The following is a 19000-nucleotide window of genomic DNA, read 5'->3' as shown; positions in this document are numbered from 1 at the left end:
CAAGACCGCCTTCTGCCACCAGTGGCCTCTCACCGACCAGTACGCTCCCATAGAGAGGGGCTCCTCAGGGTGGCGTCAGCCAAACAATGTCGACTGGCGGCCCCCAGGGGGAGAGCCTTCTCTGTGGGGGCACCCGTCATCTGGAACGAGCTCCCCCTGGAGATACGGAGGATCCTGGACCTGCGCGCTTTCCGCCGTGCCATTAAAACGTTTCTTTTCCAGCAGGCCGGCCCGGCCTAACCTCTCTTTTAAACTTTTTAAACTTTTTAAAATTCTTAAATTTTAAATTTGTCTTATAAATTGGGGTGTTTTAAATTTCGTTTTTTGGGCCAATTATTTAATTGTATTTTAATGGTTTTTTAACATTTGTATTTTATGTATTTTATTTGGCTGTTCACCGCCCTGAGTCCTTCGGGAGTAGGGTGGTATACAAATTCAATAAAATAAATAAATAAATAAATAAATAAATAAATAAATAATGTGCATACTCAAGGGGTACTATGCTCAATAACCCATAACATCAGTTATGAGCCAAGAATATCCTTAACAGTGGGGGTCGTGTGGGGGGGGTCGTGCACATGCGTGCCCACACTTATAATTCAATGCCACCCCGCACCATCGCGCTCCCCTCACTTTTGGCACGTGATGGCAAAAAGGTTACCGGTGGGCCTGGTAGGCCCGTTTTTCACCCTCCCCAGGCTCCAGAGGCTTTCTTGGAGCCTGGGGAGGGTGAAAACGGCCTTCCCCACCCCCCAGAGGCCCTCTGGAGGCTGGAAACGGCTCGTTTCCCGACTTCCGGTGGGCCTGAAAGGCCCGAAAATCAGCTGGCCAGCGCGCGCATATGCACAGGAGCTGAGCTAGGGCAATGCTCGCGTGCCCACAGATATGGCTCCGCGTGCCACCTGTGGCACATGTGCCATAGGTTCGCCATCACCAACTTAACATCTGTGGCAAGAAAGGTCGTAAAACTGGGGCAAAACTCATTTAACAAATGTTTTAATTAGCAACCAAAATGTTGGGCTCAATTGTGGTTGTACATCGAGGACTACCGCTAATTGCAATAGCTTGCCATTAGCACTGGTAAAACATTTTTATATTTTGCTTTCATTGAGACAAGAAGCTCCAAAACCAGGCCCAAATGTTACTTATCAAAGACACTTAAATTTCTTATGACATAATGCCAATTGCTCCTTTCTGTCAATATTCCTAATTTACAGAGAGAGGAAAAATTTATTTCTGTTGTTGTTGTTATTGTTCAGTCATAATTCTTCCCCAGCAAAATAGAATAAGGACAAAATAAAGTAAGAAATAGAGTTTTCTTTAATTCCTGAACTTCTAGTGTCCAACTGCTGAAGTTGTACTTGCTTGCTTTCCTATAGGCCAAGATCTGCTCTAGATTTTCCATCTCTACGTAAATTACCTTTGAATTTTCTTCATAGTTTCGTAGCTCAAGGAGCAAGTTTTGCTTCTTCTGACTCAGCCCTCGAATCAGATCTTGCTCTACACTCGTGTCCATCAGTCTTCCTTTCATCTCTTGAGTCCCTGGCAGGTATCCTCGCACTGTGTAAAAACAAAGTCGAGAAGTGTCTTCACCTTCGTTCTTGCTGGAAAATAGTTGCCATTGCAGAACAGTGGTTCATAAAGAATAGAATAGAATAGAATAGAATAGAATAGAATAGAATAGAATAGAATAGAATAGAATAGAATAGAATAGAATAGAATAGAATAGAATAGAATAGAATAGAATTCCTTATTGGCCAAGTGTGATTGGACACACAAGGAATTTGTCTTTGGTGCATACGCTCTCAGTGTACATAAAAAGAAAAGACACATTCGTCAAGAATCATAAGGTACAACGCTTAATGATAGTCATAGGGAACAAATAAGCAATCGAATTATACTAGGAAACAATCAATATAAATCGTAAGGATACAGCAACAAGTTACAGTCATGCAGTCATAAGTGGGAGGAGATGGATGATAGGAACGATGAGAAGATTAATAGTAATAGCAATGCAGACTTAGTGAATAGTTTGACAGTGTGGAGGGAATTATTTGTTTAGCAGAGTGATGGCGTTCGGAGAAAAACTGTTCTGGTGTCTAGTTGTTCTGGTGTGCAGAAGAGAGAAGAAATGGACCATATATTAGTCTGGCCTGAACGTGAGAATGCAGCCCTGGGAAGGAAAACAGGACCCACGAGGAGGGAGAGGCGGCCCACGAAAGCGGAACCTGGGTCTTTTTCTCTTTTCTCTCTATTTTCTCTCCTCTCTCTCTTTCATCCACACACAGGATGCTTGTCTTAGCTACGGTTTGAAAGATCCGGCTTGTTCTTGGAGCAGCAGAACATTTCTGCTTTAGTACAGCCACTCACATTGTTCCCACTCATTGCAAATGGAAAAAAGTCTTGAACTTGACAAAGGCAATTTTACCTTCCCCATCAACCGAGCAGCAGATTAACTGTGTACTTCCATCCATCCTGTAATCTCCCTGCACGATTCCCGCGATGGAAGAAGCAAAGTTGTCCTTGAAAATGACTTCTCCAGTTCGATCACTGCGCGCGTCAATCTGCAACACAGATATTCCCCCGGACAGCATTAAAAGGTGGAAAGACCAAGGATTAATTTAAAATAATCAAAAGCATATACACTTTATGTAAATCTTCTAAGTCAAACAGACGTTAGAAATCCAGAACAAGCCCTAGTTCACAACCTAATCCTTCTTTTTCCTTCTGTATATTTAGTTCCATAGCAGTTATTCAGTGATCTGCAAGCACACACACCCTGAAAAGGGGCAAAGCAAATTTAAGAAAATAGCCCAACTAAACATTACCTCTTCATATCTGTCTAAAATGGTCCATTTGTTCTGGTGGCAGCCATTGATTTATTCCAGCAACGCTAGCAGAAATCTAAACCAGGCCAACAGTTTAATCTTTCAGAAAGAAGCAGGGAAGAAGGTGAAATACAATCTTCTCTATACTTACCTTCCCACTGGACCAGCCAGTTATCAATTCACAGACGCCATCGGAATTAATATCAAAAGCATCGATGCACATCGCCTGATTTTTAGACTGAGGGAGGAAAAAATAGATCAGGTCACTCCTTGGTAGTAACCCTAATATTTTCCCACATCTAGTGGAGAGATACTGACGCAGGAGAGTAATCAAGATAATGAGCAGCCATGACTCTAGATTCAGTCTTGACTCTAAGCATGAGTCCAAGAATCTCTCCTTGTAACAGTAACTATCCTACAGAGTTGCAGCAAGAATGAAAGACCTTGGACATATGAAAAGGCGGTTATTCTTTTCCCTGAATAGAGGGAAGTTTTTGTCCCAAAGGGATATCCTATACCACCTGAGTTGGATCTTCCAACTTCTTTATAGCTCCCGGTTACATGTCTGTCAAGACTTCGAAATTCTCAACAAAGCAAGTTTAGAATCTCAACAACAAGATGAGATCATCATCTACAACAAGATGATGGCTAGGGTGATATAGGAAGAAGAGTAGATTGAGCCTGAAGGTGGGGTTAAACATGTCATCCGTCTGGAGTCATTGTGTCCCCACAGGAAGCCCAAATCCAGCCCACCCCCATGAATTCCGATGACCCTTATCTGGCACCAATTTAGCTTTGACCATTAATTGACCAGATTCTTGTGTATAGGTAGCATTAATAAATCTTTCTGTAGGAGATGACCAGGCTGAGCCTGAGGGAGGGGTCCAACGCATTATCAGACTTGAGTCCCTTCAAGCCCACAAGAGATCAAAGTCTGGCCTTCCTTGAATTCCACTGACTCTTATGTACTGCCAATTTGTTTTGACCGTTAGTAGTTCAGATTTTTGTAGAGAGCTTTAGCATACAATACAACCTACCATATTTTTCGGAGTATAAGACACACCTTTTTCCCCCCAAAAAAGAGGGTGAAAATCTGGGTGCATCTTATACTCCGAATGTAGCCCCTCCCAGCTTCTCAAACGGAGGTTTCAGGGGCTGAAAAAAGCATCAGAAACGAAGCTTCAGAAAAGAACAGAGCTTCAGAAAGGAAGCCCGCAAACAGAGCTTCAGAGGCTTTTTTTCTGAAGCTCTGTTTCGGAGGCAGGAAAAGAAGTTTTTTCTGAAACAGAGTTTCAGAAGTTTCAGAGGCAGAAGCAAAAAAAAAAAAAAAAGCAAGGCACAGCGCTCACAACCAAAGAACCTGTTGCTAAAATTCACCTCTGGGAACAGCTGATTGGGGGTATTCCAGGAGGCTGATCCACCCACCCATCAGCTTTTTTCTTATTTTCCTCCCCAAAAACTAAGATGCATCTTATACATGGCTTAGGACCAGGGTACTTACGAGACCGCCTTCTGCCACCAGTAGCCTCTCACCGACCAGTTCGCTCCCATAGAGAGGGGCTCCTCAGGGTGCCGTCAGCCAAACAATGCCGACTGGCGGCCCCCAGGGGGAGAGCCTTCTCTGTGGGGGCACCTGCCATCTGAAACGAGCTCCCCCCGGAGATACGGAGGATCCAAGACTTATGCATCTTCCGCCGCGCCCTAAAAACGTTTTTATTCCAACAGGCTGGTCTGGCCTAACTCTCCCTTTTAAATTGGCTTTTAAATTGGGTTTTAAATGTTTTTTAGATAAATTGGATGTCTTAATTTGTTCTTTGAGCCTACATTATTTAATCTGTTTTTAATAGTTTTTTAACTTTTGTATGTCTTTGTATTTTATTTTGGCTGTTCACCGCCCTGAGTCCTTCGGGAGTAGGGCGGTATACAAATATGATTAAATAAATAAATAAATAAATAAATAAATAAATAAATAAATAAATAAATAAATAAATAAATAAATAAACAAACTCCGAAAAATACAGTATATATTAACTTGAACCATCTGGACTCCTGATTTCCTGCGCTTGACACTTACAATGCTTTGAAATCAGCATTCAGAAGTGGCTATTTGCACCTGACAGGTTTACCCAACCAAGTCAGTCAGAGAGCATGGGGCTACCTCTGCATCACATGCAATGCCTGATTAATATTAACCTTGAATAAAACGCTGTAACAGATGAACTAAAACCTTCCCAGCTCATCCGTTCTAGGCCTCTGTGTTTGTTTACATCACCCAATCAGAACAGGAAAGCGTCCAAATTGAATGGAAGAGGAGGAGGAGAAGGAGAGGGAGACGAAGGAGAAAAACATCATCTATGTTGTGGCAATACTAAAAAAGAAGACAGCAGCTACAAGCACGTGATGAAAGCCCTTGTTGCACATAAAAAGAAAGGAGGGGGCTTCAATTCCATGGTAGTGGCTGCCATCCAGACCTTTTTGACTCCCTCTGCAGATTTCCAGCAGAGTCAAATATACATTTCTCGATGCTGGCTATTCCAGCTGTTCTGAAGTCTCCAATTTGATCATACTAACTTTAATTCTCCAGTAGCGTGCTGCCTGGTTATAAATGCCCACCGTGCCATTAGCAAGTGCATAGCCGAAGCGAGTGGGGCTCATCGCGGTTAGGGCAGTGATGATCTGGAAAAGAAAGAAAGAAAGGTTAACAACTGTTGTTGAACTAAACAATTAAGCCAACTATTTCTATGGAATAAAACTGCCTTCGGCTAAATCAGACCGATATTGGCAGCGTCGTGGCATTTTGAAATTGGCATTTACAGTATTCATGCCCATTAAATAGGCCTGGTTTGGCAAGGGCCCAGTCTCAATAATACTCACCTTATCAGTACCAACACCTGCACTGAAAAGATTTGGCTTTGTATATTTGTATTTGTATTTATATCCAGGTGGGACGTGGAAGGCTTTGGGATGTGGTTTATTCTATTTCATATTTTATTCGTTAGACATCATTCACAAAACTTTACAAGGGCTCCAGATGTCATGATTTACATCTATTATGCACCAAAGGTTCCCCCACACACACACACACTGCTTTCTTCCCTGTCTGTTCTTAAACTCCATGGAAAGAGGGAGTAGGTGGATGGGGAAATAAGAATGTTCCCTAATCATTTTCGTTAGCACTAAAAGCCCTTAAAATGGAAGCAGCCGAAGTTTTTCTTCCACATTTCAAATTGGCTTGAAGTTGCTGTACTACAGTAGTGGCCAAAATTGTGGAAACCTTTTGGGAAAAGTGTCTTTTTGAGGTTTGATGGCTAATAACACCACTTTTTTTGGAGTTTCAAGATAATCCTATTCCACTGCTGGAATGGCCTGGGAATAGCCCAGACCTTCACCCAATTGAAAATCTATGGACCCGACTAAAGAAACTTGTTAGTCAGAAGCGACCCAGCAATAAAACCCAGTTAATAGAAGCCATCATTCCATCTTGGCTTCACATTCTAACAACTGCAGAACTAAAAGACTTGGTTCACTCCATGGGAAGACCTTGTAAGGCCGTAATTCAGGCTAATGGTTACCCAACTAAGTATTAACTGACAGGGTGATCATTTTTGTATATCTCGTTTTTTCTATGTGTTTCACTTTTCTTCAAATTATCTTTCCATTGATATATCATTTTATGGTACTATTCCAAAAAAAAGGGGTGTTATTAATTAGTTTTAGAAAATACATTTTTCCAAAAAGTTTCCACAATTTTGGCCACTACTGTAGAACCAGGGAGAGCAGCTGAGGAGGGGCAGCCCAGAAGAGGGGTAATTTCTATGGGGCAGAGGAGAGCAGTGGGCCAATTGCAGCTCTCTGCCTGCTCTCATTTATGAATCACAGAGAAGTCTGAGATCTATTTTCATTAAAAAAAAAAAAAACTATATGGCTTCTGAGTTGTATGATTTTCCTTGAAAGAAAATACAGTACAGGTAATCCTCAAGTTACAGCAGTCTGTTTAGAGACCATTCGAAGTTACAACGGCACTGAAAAAAATGACATGATTGTTTTTCACACTTACAACCTTTGCGGCATCTCTGTGGTCATGTGATTAAAAAGTCAAGACACTTGGCAACTGGCATGTACTTTGGACGGTTGCTGTGTTCCAGGGTCATGTGATCACTTCTGTGACCTTCTGACGTGCAAAGTCAATGGGGAAGCCAGATTCATGTAACAACTGTGTTACTAACTTAAACAACTGCAGTGACTCACTTAACAACTGTGACAAGAAAGGTCATAAGAGGCTCCAGCTGGTCCAGAATGCGGCCGCGCGGGTTGTTACGGGAGCTTCCCGTTACTCCCGTGTAACACCTCTCCTGCGCGAGCTGCCCTGGCTGCCAGTGGCCCTTCGAATCTGCTTCAAGGTACTGGTACTTATCTATAAAGCCCTTCATGGCATGGGCCCGGGATACTTGCAAGACCACCTCCTACCGGCCTCCCACCGCCCAGTGCGCTCACATAGGACTGCCCTCCTCCGGGTGCCATCGGCCAGACAATGTCGGCTGGCGGCCCTTAGGATGAGGATGTTCTCTGTGGTCGCACTGACCCTCTGGAATGGGTTACCCACCGGGCTCTGGACGGTCCCCAACCTCCGCACTTTCCGTGCCGACCTGAAGACATGGCTTTTTCAGCAAATTCCCTGATCTGCCGCGAGGTTTTAATTTTCTGGGGATTTTAAATTGGTTTGTTTTAGCACTATTTTATTGTCATGTTGTTTCTATTCTGTGAGCCACCCCGAGTCCTACGGGAGAAGGGCGGCATATAAATTTGATAAAATAAATAAAATAAATAAATAAATAAAAGGGGGCAAAACTCACTTAACAAATGTCTCATTTAATAACAGAAATTTTGGACTCAGTTGTGGTCGTAAGCCGACCTGTAATGCAGCCAACCTTTTTCTTTATAAAACGTAAAAAGACTAATCGGTTTTTTTTTTTAAAGAGACTAATCTTGATCTCCTGGCTTTGAAACAAAACAGCCCAGATTCTCAACTGTTTAAAAACAAGTCAACTTTTGTGTCCTAAAATATATTACAGATCTACGTTGGGGGTCACTGGAGTAGATTATTGAGAAAGACTGCAAACACTATTTAGATCTGATGTTTGGAATTAATTCCCAGCCTCAGTACTGTTTAATTTATGTCTCTTGGGAATATACTTTTTGCACGAAGCACCAATGGGTGGATCGTTAAATGTCAATAAAAAGCAAAATAAAGCAGTTGTGCCAAGCCCTGTGAACTTAAAATGTAAGAACAAATATTACAAGAATTACTAAACAAACTCAAACTGGAACCATTAAAAGAAATGGGAATAACACCCCCCCCCAAAAAAAGACTTTTTTTCCCGCTGGAAAAAAAATACTTCTGGCAAAGTGACTGGAGTTAGCATCAAAAGAGCTTGTTGGAGCAGGAATGATATTCCATGTCATAATTAAATCTTAACAACAGAGCCAAATTATTCCCAGAAAGGGGGAACCCATTTCTATCTTGGTGTGTTTAAGGCTAAAATTGCATCCATGAACGGTGTTTGTTCTCTTCTCTACTTCAGTCACATCCAAGGCTGGTAACTCCAGGAGTTGAAGGCCCATAACCTCTCGGAAATGTCAAGTTAGTAAGACCTTTTTACGTGCCTACAAAATATGTCTGTGGGTTATGGTATCAGGTAGGAAAGCTTTTAGTAGGGTGTCCTTCCTTAAAAGAGAATATTTGTAGCTCAGGGTTGAACTATCGGGTCCTTAGTGCTCTCTGAGCTTGGTTTTCTTGCAGACATTTCATGACCCAGCTAGGTAATATCATCAATGCTAGAAGGGAGTAGGGTTTGCAGAGGAGGAGAAGAACAACAACTCTGGGGGTGTTGGTGTTCTCTAAGCTTGGTAGTTCTCTTGCAGATGTTCCATGCTATGTAACATCATCAGTAATCTTATCTAGTGCACCGATTATGTTACCTGGTTTGGTAATCAAATATCTTTCTTGCTCTTCTAAGAGTCACCTATACCACCATGTTTCCCCCGAAAATAAGCCCTCCCCTGAAAATAAGACCTACCCCGAAAATATTTAACCGCATGCACAGCCAGTCCCCCCCCATTTACTCTGGTTAGGATTAGGGAGACAGAGCTGGAAATCAGGTAAGACGGCAAGAGGATCCCCGTCTCGTTCCACACACCCCAAAATAATAAGACCTCCCCAAAAATAAGGCCAAGCGCTTATTTCGGGGTTCAAAAAAATATAAGACAGGGTCTTTTTTTCGGGGAAACACGGTAATTCAAATGCATGTGAAGCACAGAGCAAGCTATATTTTTGGCCAATTTCTGTCATTAAACACATACTGACCACACCCTTTGTGACTGAGAATGGGGTAAAAAAAGTAAAAGTAGTGAGTAAAAGGAAACTTATTCAGAACTTCAGGCAATGTCCAAACAGAGACACCACCTCATTTCCTATTCACATACAGGGCTAAATAGGTCACCAAGTACCATACCAACATTTCTAGAAAACTAAATACCTGTCAGGTTTCGAGGTCGTCTCAAATAAATTACATTTCAAACAAAGTCTTTGAAGGAAAACTCCTATTTATTAAGCACGACATTCTAAAATCCGACTCCATCGAAGCCAACACTGACTTCCAGACCCAAAATCCTTCCTTTCCGTTCCCCACTCCCCTGCACTCATTGGCCATCTTCCAAGTCATTCTACCCCTAATCTACTGCTCCAGCTCAAAGGAATTTCCCCCTCCCATCCCATCTCCTAGGGGATATTATCTCCAGGGAAAATAAGTAGGTGAAAAGTCAAACGTCCCTTTACAGATGCCTCCGCTCCTCCTTCTTATGTCAGCACTAGAGTAAATGCAGCTTGAAGTGCTGACAATACTTTTTTTTAAAAAGTGGAAAATATAGGAGGATAAGATTAGAGCATGTGGATGCCAAAAATTACATGCACCCCAACTGTTTCTGATTAGCTTTGGCACATAAGTACCCTTGACCAAGTGAGTGAGGATGATGGGTGCTGTAATCCCAGGCAGCCATTTGAAGCAAACAGTTCTGCAAAGAACTGCCCAAGAACTGTCTATCTTATCCCACTTTTGCATGGCACTGTAGAGTTAGCACATCAATAAACCTTGGTAGTACGGTGGTCTAAAGCAACCTGTTATTAAGACCAGCTGCCTGCAATTACTGCAGGTTCGAATCTCGCCAGGCTCAAGGTTGACTCAGCCTTCCATCCTTTCTAAGGTAGGTAAAATGAGGAACCAGTTTGTGGGGGCAATAAGCTGACTTTGTATAAATATACAAAAGGATGAAGGCTATTGCTTAGCGCCTTGTAAGCCGCCCTGAGTCTCCGGAGAAGGGCGGCATATAAATCAAATTTAAAAAAAATTAAAAAAAAAAACAAAAAAAAAAACCCTCAACAGAACCACTCTAAACAATGTCGCAAAGCCAAGGACAATTCACTTTTTTTCAATGCCCTTGTAAACTCTGAATAGTCACTGAACAAATGGCTGTGTGCCCGAGGACTACCTATATTCATTTTGAAGGCTGCCTGTTCTCCTTGTGCAGACTAAACATGTCTCCAAGCTCCCAATCTTATTTCTTGGGGCCTTTGCCAAGTCTGGCCCCAAAAGGTCCAAGAGAGCATCTTTCAAAAACAGGCATTTTGATTGCAGCTCAAAGAAACTCATCAACGCCTCCGTTATGTTCTTTCCAACATTAAACATTAAAGCTTGTTTCCCATTTTTTTTCTACATATTTAGTACTCTTTAGATACATCAGGATTCCTTTTTGCTGTGGACTTTAACATATTATTTTCATAATATATGCTTTTCAGATTTTACATGTAATTTGTACAGAGGACTATTAGTACAGGCTGGTCCATCAATAAATAATGAGAGTCTTCTACCCTGCCAAGGACGCTGGACAGATGCCATCTGGCCCTTCTCCAGCCCAGGCCTACAGACAAGGAATTCTTTCACAGCCTCTGAGCATTTGGCCTTCTCCTGCCCAAACAGTCATTGTTACTAACCGTTACGCTGGGTAGAAATTAGGACATGTTTTTCCCACCATGATACAGCGATGTTATCTCTTGGAATTTTCCTAACTGCTTTTAAAGTTAAAAATGTCTTTTTGCTAGACCGATTCTCGAATACAGCTCATCTGTCTGGAACCCGCACTGCATATCAGACATTAATACAATCGAACGAGTCCAGAGATATTTCACGAGAAGAGTCCTCCTCTGCTCGCAACAGAATAACTTATGCCAACAGGCTTGAAATGTTGGGATTAGGCAATTTAGAACTACGCGGCCTTCGGTCAGACCTAAGCTTAGTACATAAAATTATCTGCTACAACGTCCTGCCTGTCAATGACCACTTCAGCTTCAACCACAACAATACACAAGCACCCAATAGATACAAACTTAAGGTAAACCGCTCCAAACTTGATTGCAGGAAATACGACTTCAGCAACAGAGTGGTCAATGCCTGGAATGCACTATCTGACTCTGACTCTGAGCGACAGGGAGCCACAGCAGACGGATGAAAGAGCCACATTCAGCTCCAGAGCCGCAGGTTGCTGACCCCTGCCCTAAACCTAGAATGAAGAACCTGGAGCCCCAGGTTATATATATAGCTCTTAAAAGCCCTTAGTGTTGCCCTCAGAGGCTCTCCAAAGCAGTTACCAAACTAAATCTGAATGCCAAAGACAAAGGAAATGAATAATCACACTGGCAGTCATAATTCATCTTAATTAGTTTTAATTAAACGTAAACGCATTTAAGTTAAATCTGAATTAATGGTTGACCTGGCCCTGCTTCTCTTTGGAGTATGCTTCCCATCTTGCTATGGAAAGCCCAGCATAGCCCTCAACTCAGGGGTGAAATCCAGCAGGTTTTGACAGGTTCTGGAGAACCGGTAGCAGAAATTTTGAAGTTCGGAGAACCAGCAAATACCACCTCTGGCGGGGTGGGGTGGGGAGTGGGGCGGGAATGGAGATTTTGCAGTATCCTTCCCCTGGAGTGGGGTGAGAATGGAGATTTTGCAGTATCCTTCCCCTGGAGAGGGGTGGGAATGGAGATTTTGCAGTATCCTTCCCCTGGAATTGGGTGGGAATGGAGATTTTGCAGTATCCTTCCCCTGGAGTAGGGTGGGAATGGAGATTTTGCAGTATCCTTCCCCTGGAGAAGGGTGGGAATGGAGATTTTGCAGTATCCTTCCCCTGGAGTGGGGTGAGAATGGAGATTTTGCAGTATCCTTCCCCTGGAGAGGACTGGGAATGGAGATTTTGCAGTATCCTTCCCCTGGAGTGGGGTGAGAATGGAGATTTTGCAGTATCCTTCCCCTGGAGAGGGGTGGGAATGAAGATTTTGCAGTATCCTTCCCCTGGAGTGGGGTGGGAAATGGAGATTTTGCAGTATCCTTCCCCTGGAGTGGGGTGGGAATGGGGATTTTGCAGTATCCTTCCCCTGCCACGCCCACCAAGCCACACCATGCCCACCAAGCCACGCCCACAGAACCGGTAGTAAAAAAAAATGTGGATTTCACCACTGCCTCAACTCCCAATATATTGAACTCTGTCATTCTAAACCAGGGTTTCTCCAGTTTCTCGTCGCCAAGATGTTTCCCGTCGCAGATGCTAAGAATGCTGCCTGACAGGAGGTGGCAGGAGATTTGGGTTGTCTAAAGGTGGAGGAAAAAAGGGCAGCTGAGGAAGACAGCGGAGTCTGGCCATCCTCCTGTGAGGGTCTCTCTGCAAGGCACGGTTTAGGGGAGGCAGTGAACAAGCAAGGGCTCCAATCATTTTGCATGGCAAAAGACCAAGAAGGGACTCTACAAGGCAGAGATGGAGAGCAAGAGGAAAAGTGAATGAGAAAAAGACCAAAGGGATGATAGGGAAGGGAAGGGGGAAGGGTTTGGGCAGCTCTTGATGTGAGACTTTTCTGCATTCTTAGAAATGATCTTGGTTTCAAGCCACCAAAGAAGGTAACATTTAACAGAGTAGTGTCGTATTCTTTGTTTCTGACCCACTGGTGTCATTAATGAAACAATAAAGATAATTCAGAGTGGCAAGTCTTGGGTAAGGAACTAATTCTCAATCTTTGTGACTCAGGGGCATCTGTACACTAAGAAGCTTCACATTCTGGACCTCTAGTTCATGTCTCTGGGCAACACAGGAGCCTTGGTAGTACAGTGGTTTAAAGCACCCTGTTATTAAGACCAGCTGCCTGTAATTACTGCAGGTTCGAATCTCGCCAGGCTCAAGGTTGACTCAGCCTTCCATCCTTTCTAAGGTAGGTAAATTGAGGACCCAGTTTGTGGGGGCAATAAGCTGACTTTGTATAAATATACAAAAGGATGAAGGCTATTGCTGAGCACATTGTAAGCCGCCCTGAGTCTCCGGAGAAGGGCGGCATATAAATCAAATAAATAAAATAATAAAATAATAAACACCTTCCCTTCATACCAAACTTGAAGGGCACTGAGACAGCTGTGGCAAACCCAGTAGCTGCGTTACCCCTAATACCCCTAAGTTAGCCTGGCTTTGGTCCCAGGCCTGGGGTTAATGCTTTGAGGAGGGGAGGCTCGGTTTTAATGGTAGTTTTTGGTCTGGACTGTTTTATTTATATTTTTAATACTTTTAATTATTCATTAGATTTTTGTAAACAGCTCAGAGTCCACTGGAGTGGGCGACTATGGTAAATCTAAATATTAATAAATATCATCACTAAAACAAAGACGATCGTTTTGTTCCTCCTAGAACCATGATGGAGAACCTATGGCACGGCTGCCACAGGTGGCACGCAGAGCCCTCTCTGTGGGCATGCGAGCCATCGCCCCCAGCTCAGCTCCACCGCGTATGTGCGCGTGCCACCCGCTAGCCAGCTGATTTTCAGGTCTCTGCCATGAGGCGCCTGCGGGAGACGAGTGCACATGCGTGGCGGCGGGGCAGCACGGGGGGGGTCGTACACGCATGCACGGGTGGGCGGGGCACGCGGGAGGGAGTCATGCATGCATTGCATTATGGATTATAAGTGCAGGGTGGCCTAATAGGCCCAAAACGGGGCACGGGGGTGGCGGCGCAGCCCCCCCATAGCTCGTTTGTGCTCCCAGGAGGCTGCAGGGAGGCCTACTAGGCCAAAAACGGGGCGCGGGGGAGTGGGGGGGGGGTCACATGCACGGGGGCAGGGGGAGTGCGGGGGGTCGGGCACGCATGAGCAGGGAGTCGGGGCGCGCAGGGGGAGTCGCACGCACATTGCTTTATGGGCTTTTGGCACGCGACACCAAAAAGGTTAGCCATCACTGTCCTAGATCAATCATTTTTATATTCCCTTATTTGTTACAACAAAGAAAGCAAACTCTGGACATTTTTCTCCCTGAATTTTACTCTGCTCAGTTTGAAGTTGTTCTCAGTTTCCTCTGTAAAAGTAAAGCGACAGGTAGCCCTCGACGTACGACCATAATTGAGCCCAAAATTTCTGTTGCTAAGTGAAACAGTGGTTAAGTGAACTTTGCCTCATTTTAAGACCTTTATTGCCACAGTTATTAAGTGAATCCCTGCAATTGTTAAGTTGGTAACATGGTTGTTAAGTGAAATCTTCCCCATTGACTTTGCTTGTCAGAAGGTCGTAAAAGGAGATCACATAATTCTGGGACACTGTAACCGTCATAAATATGAGTCAGTTTCCAAAGTGTCTGAATTTTGATCACATGATTATGGGGATGTGAGCAACGGTCGCGTGAAAAATGGTTGCAAGTCATTTTTTTTCCAGTGCCATTGTAACTTTGAGCAGTCACTAAATGAATTGTTGTAAATTGAGGATTATCTGTATTCCCGTTTCAGATTTCCTTTTGAATGAGCCTTAACAGGCTGGCGGAAGGCAGAGAATCTTCTGGAAAAGGCAACATCGATGCACTCCAGTGTATAATAATAATAATAAAAAAATTACTGCTGCCATTATTATCTCTTTCTCCTGAATCCACTTTCCCACGTCTTTCATTTGCTATTGAATGAAATTATTTGATTCATGTCCAATTTCCATTAACCTGTCAAAAGGAGTTCAGCTACCAGGGGGATAAAAAGAGAACAGCATAGCAGGCCTAGAGGAAACTTTTGAATATGATGAGTGATAAAATGAGGTTTTCATCTATTTGAAGGCTGCGTTATGGTCAAAAAGATTCCAAAACTTCATGTTTCTCCAATCTTTCTATCTAAATTGAATCACCCCACTAAACTGAATAACCACGTAATTTTAGTATTTAATTTCTCCCCACTTACCTCAGTCTCAGACATTTCCGCCACAATCTCATCTTCTTTAAAAACCCTAATATCAAAATCCTCAGATCCAACGAGAAGCTATTTGGGGACAGAGGGGGAGAGAGGGAGAAAGAGAGAGAGAGAGAGAGAGAAACCATGAAGCATTTAACAGAACATAGTTTATTTCCATTAATTTGCTCTTCTAGCTGCCAAAACAGGAAAAACGTTAACGTGATCTGGCTTGTTGATTTCTAGACATCTTGGTGACTAATGGTTGGGAATGATGACAGTTGAAGCCAAAAAACATATGAGAGCATCAGCACAGGAAGGCTTTCTAACTCACAACTTCAATAAGTAATAAGTTCAATAAGGTAAAGGTTCCCCTTGCACATATGTGCTAGTCGTTCCCGACTCTAGGGGGCGGTGCTCATCTCCGTTTCAAAGCCGAAGAGCCAGCGCTATCCGAAGACGTCTCCGTGGTCATGTGGCCGGCATGACTTAACGCCAAAGGCGCACGGAACGCTGTTCCCTTCCCACCAAAGGTGGTCCCTATTTTTCTACCTGCATTTTTTACATGCTTTCGAACTGCTAGGTTGGCAGAAGCTGGGACAAGGAACGGGAGCTTCGCCCGTTACATGGCACTGGGGATTCGAACCACTGAACTGCCGACCTTTCTGATCAACCACTGAGCCACTGCGTCCGTCTCAGCTTCAATACAACATGCTCAAATATATTCTAGAAAGTCCCAAAGGTGCTTTTTCAAGAGGCATTTGTTTTTTCCTTGAAGACGTTTCACTTCTCATCCAAGAAGCTTCTTCCGTTCAGGACCCTGAAGAAGCTTCTTGGATGAGAAGCGAAATATCTTCAAGGAAAAACGGATGTCTCTTGAAAAAGCACCTTTGAGGCAACTATGACCCGGATGACTGAGAATCTCCCCAGACATATTCTAGAAAGTGCTGCTGATAAGATCAGGAAATTATCTCATGATTAGATGAACAGTCCAATTTATGAGGTAGGGAAACCAGGAAAAACTGTCTTGGTTAACCTATTTTTCAAGTCCCACAGTTATTGCTGTCGCGTGCCAAAAGCGTGGGGAGCGTGAGGGGGTCGCACGTGCATGCCCACACCCGTAATTCAATGCGCCCCACCCCCCGCGTATGCGCGCATGAGCCCTCCAACCTCCCCCCACTTTTGGCACGTGATGGCACGGGTGGGCCCGGTAGACCTGTTTTTTGCCCTCCCCAGGCTCCAGAGGCTTTCTTGGAGCCTGGGGAGGGCGAAAACTGCCTGCCCCACCCCACCCCAGAGGCCCCCCGGAGGCTGGAAATAGCCCATTTCCTGACTTCCGGTGGGCCTGGAAGACCCGAAAATCAGCTGGCCAGAAAAATCCCCTGGAGCTGAGCTAGGGCAACGCTTGCGTGCCCACGGATATCGCTCTGTGTGCCACCTGTGGCACGTGTGCCACAGGTTCGCCATCATAGTCCTAGATCAAACTTCAGTTTTTACCACTAAGCTGCACATCATCCCAAGAGTAAATATAACTTAGAGCAGTACTGCTCAACTCTGGAAAATTTAACATGTGTGGACTTCGACTCCCAGAATTCCCTAGTCTGCATGCTAGTTGGGGAATTCTGAGAGTTCAAATCCACACGTCTTATAGTTGTCAACGTTGAGAAGCACCGACTTAGGGCATGCAAAATATGGTTTGGGATTTAAAAGGATCGACTCCCCTCGCCTGGGGCCAGACAAGAGCAGTTCTTTGTCCTTACACGCATGGCCCTTCCAGCAAATCGTCTTGCATTCTTGCTTTGGGAGGAGGCTGGGCTGGGAAAGCCCTTAGGACATGTCATCCCAAGTAGCCAGACAAGGAATGTCTCCCGGGACATACATGAAAGGGGAACCAAGAGAATTGGCACTGGCTCTTAAAAATAAGGAGGGATGAAATGCACGTGCTGCAGCCAAGGAAGCTGTGTGCTCGGACTGAATTTAGAAGACCTCGTGGGTTTCCATTCAGGGAGCTTCTTCTAAAGACTAGATGCTTCGATATTTTCTTCCATCGAAAACGCAAAGTCATTAATCGAGATATTCTTCAAAAATCCATCTGCTCATTCATTCATTCATTCATTTATTCAATTTATTCAATTTATATTGCCGCCAATTCGCCCATAGTGACTCAAGCCGGCTTACAGAATATAAAAACCACATTTAAAAGTAGTAAAAACTAAAAAAAAAAAATCAAATAAATTAATGTAATAAAATCACCCCCCACCTCCCGCCCCAGCGACAGCAACATCTGATCACACGAGCCATTGAATGGGCTCTATCCCACTCTGGGTTCCCCATGCCCGCTGGCAGAAACTTCTGGAAGAAAATTAGAATGGGGACAGTTCTAATCTCGGGGGGGGGAGGTGATGTTCCCGAGAGTGGGAGCCACCATGGAGAAGGTCCTTTTTCTGGGTTCCACCAGGTGTATGTCAACTTGCAAAGCTTTCAAGTTGCCATGAGCAGGAGGGAGGGAGAACCGAAGTGAATTCCATACATTCTTTCTGACCGCAATCAGAAGGAGGGTGTTAGGTTTCACAGCCAGCCAAATTGGAGAATGTGATTTATGACATGGCCAGAGAGGAGGAGAGAGACAGGGTCATAGGGGAACGTAAATCTACGTAGGATCAGTCCTAACTGCATCCGAGTATTGCCGGAATGGTGCTCCTAATAAATGAATCTATTTCCTTTGAAGTTTGGATCATGGCTCATGAATTAATTAGGGCATCTTTCGGAAATTTGACATCCCTCAGGGATGGGACCCGCAACATTCCCTGCCTCTCCGCTCTGATGGGTTGGGTAGATGTGACTGACAAGAAACTGTCCCTCAGATCACCTGATCCCAAGCCATGAAGGGCTTTAAAAGTGACAACCGGCACCTTGAATTGCACCCGGAAGCAAATCAGCAACCAATGCAGCTCCTGCAGGAGAGGCGATACATGTGCACACCGGTGTCTGCACAAACACCACATGGGACGCTGCATTTTGCACCCACCGGAGCTTCCGGATGCTCTTCAAGGGCAGCCCCATGTAGAGCACAGGTGATTAGAGTTTTCAAATCCGTCTTCAACCTCAACAAATGCAACATGATACGACAAATGCAATACGAACTACAGAGAGACCTCAACTTACAGCTTGGTTTAGTGACCATTCCAAGTTACAATGAGAAATGTGACTTATGACCGCTTTTCACACCGTTGCAACATCCGCATGGTCACATGATCAAAATTAGACGCCTGGCGCTTTGACTCGTATTAATGACGGTCGCAGTGTCCCTGAGGTCACGGGATCCCCTTTTGCAACCTTCTGACCAGCAAAGTCAAGGGGGAAGCCGGATTCACTTAACAACCGTGTTACTAGCTTACCAACTGCAGTGGTTCACTTAACAACCGTGACAAGAAAGATTGTAAATTGGGACAAATTTCCCTTTTTTTAAAAAAAAATTGATTTATATGCTGCCCTTCTCCGGAGACTCAGGGCGGCTTACAATGTGTTAAGCAATAGCCTTCATACTTTTGTATATTTGTACAAAGTCAGCTGATTGCCCCCACAATCTGGGTCCTCAATTTACCTACCTTAGAAAGGATGGAAGGCTGAGTCAACCTTGAGCCTGGCGAGAACCCTTAGGAAATGTCTTACTTTGCAACAGAAATCTTGGGCCCAATTGCGGTTGCAAGTTGAGGACTAGCTGCGCTGGTAGTACAATGGAAATGTAAGTTCATGCACATGCCACCTGCCAGAAACATACCTCTTTTTTCCCATCACCGTCGAAGTCACAGAAGGCTAGAGCGCGAACATTGTCACCAGTGACCTATAATTATATTTTTTTTAAAAGTATTTCTTAGTTTAATCTGACA

The 19000-nt window shown here is 44.1% G+C and overlaps 1 protein-coding gene across 3 annotated transcripts in view; it reads right to left on the bottom strand.

Annotated features, from left to right (window-relative positions):
* Positions 1-19000, bottom strand: part of BBS2 (Bardet-Biedl syndrome 2) — a 50615-nt gene that overhangs the window by 18097 nt on the left and 13518 nt on the right. For 2 of the 3 annotated variants that reach the window (XM_034425468.3, XM_034425470.3), the window contains exons 4-9: positions 18892-18954; positions 15123-15200; positions 5400-5504; positions 2980-3066; positions 2429-2564; positions 1421-1560 (exon numbers count right to left, since the gene is read on the bottom strand). In XM_034425468.3, the coding sequence (XP_034281359.1) occupies positions 1421-1560; positions 2429-2564; positions 2980-3066; positions 5400-5504; positions 15123-15200; positions 18892-18954 (609 nt within the window). The remainder of the gene's footprint in view (positions 1-1420; positions 1561-2428; positions 2565-2979; positions 3067-5399; positions 5505-15122; positions 15201-18891; positions 18955-19000) is intronic. The other variant, XM_034425471.3, reaches the window with a different exon arrangement.

Source organism: Pantherophis guttatus, chromosome 11, assembly GCF_059756535.1.
Source record: "Pantherophis guttatus breed Tessera chromosome 11, ASM5975653v1, whole genome shotgun sequence".
In the NCBI taxonomy this organism is placed as follows: Eukaryota; Metazoa; Chordata; class Lepidosauria; order Squamata; family Colubridae; genus Pantherophis; species Pantherophis guttatus.
This window is presented reverse-complemented; position numbering and strand designations above follow the sequence as displayed.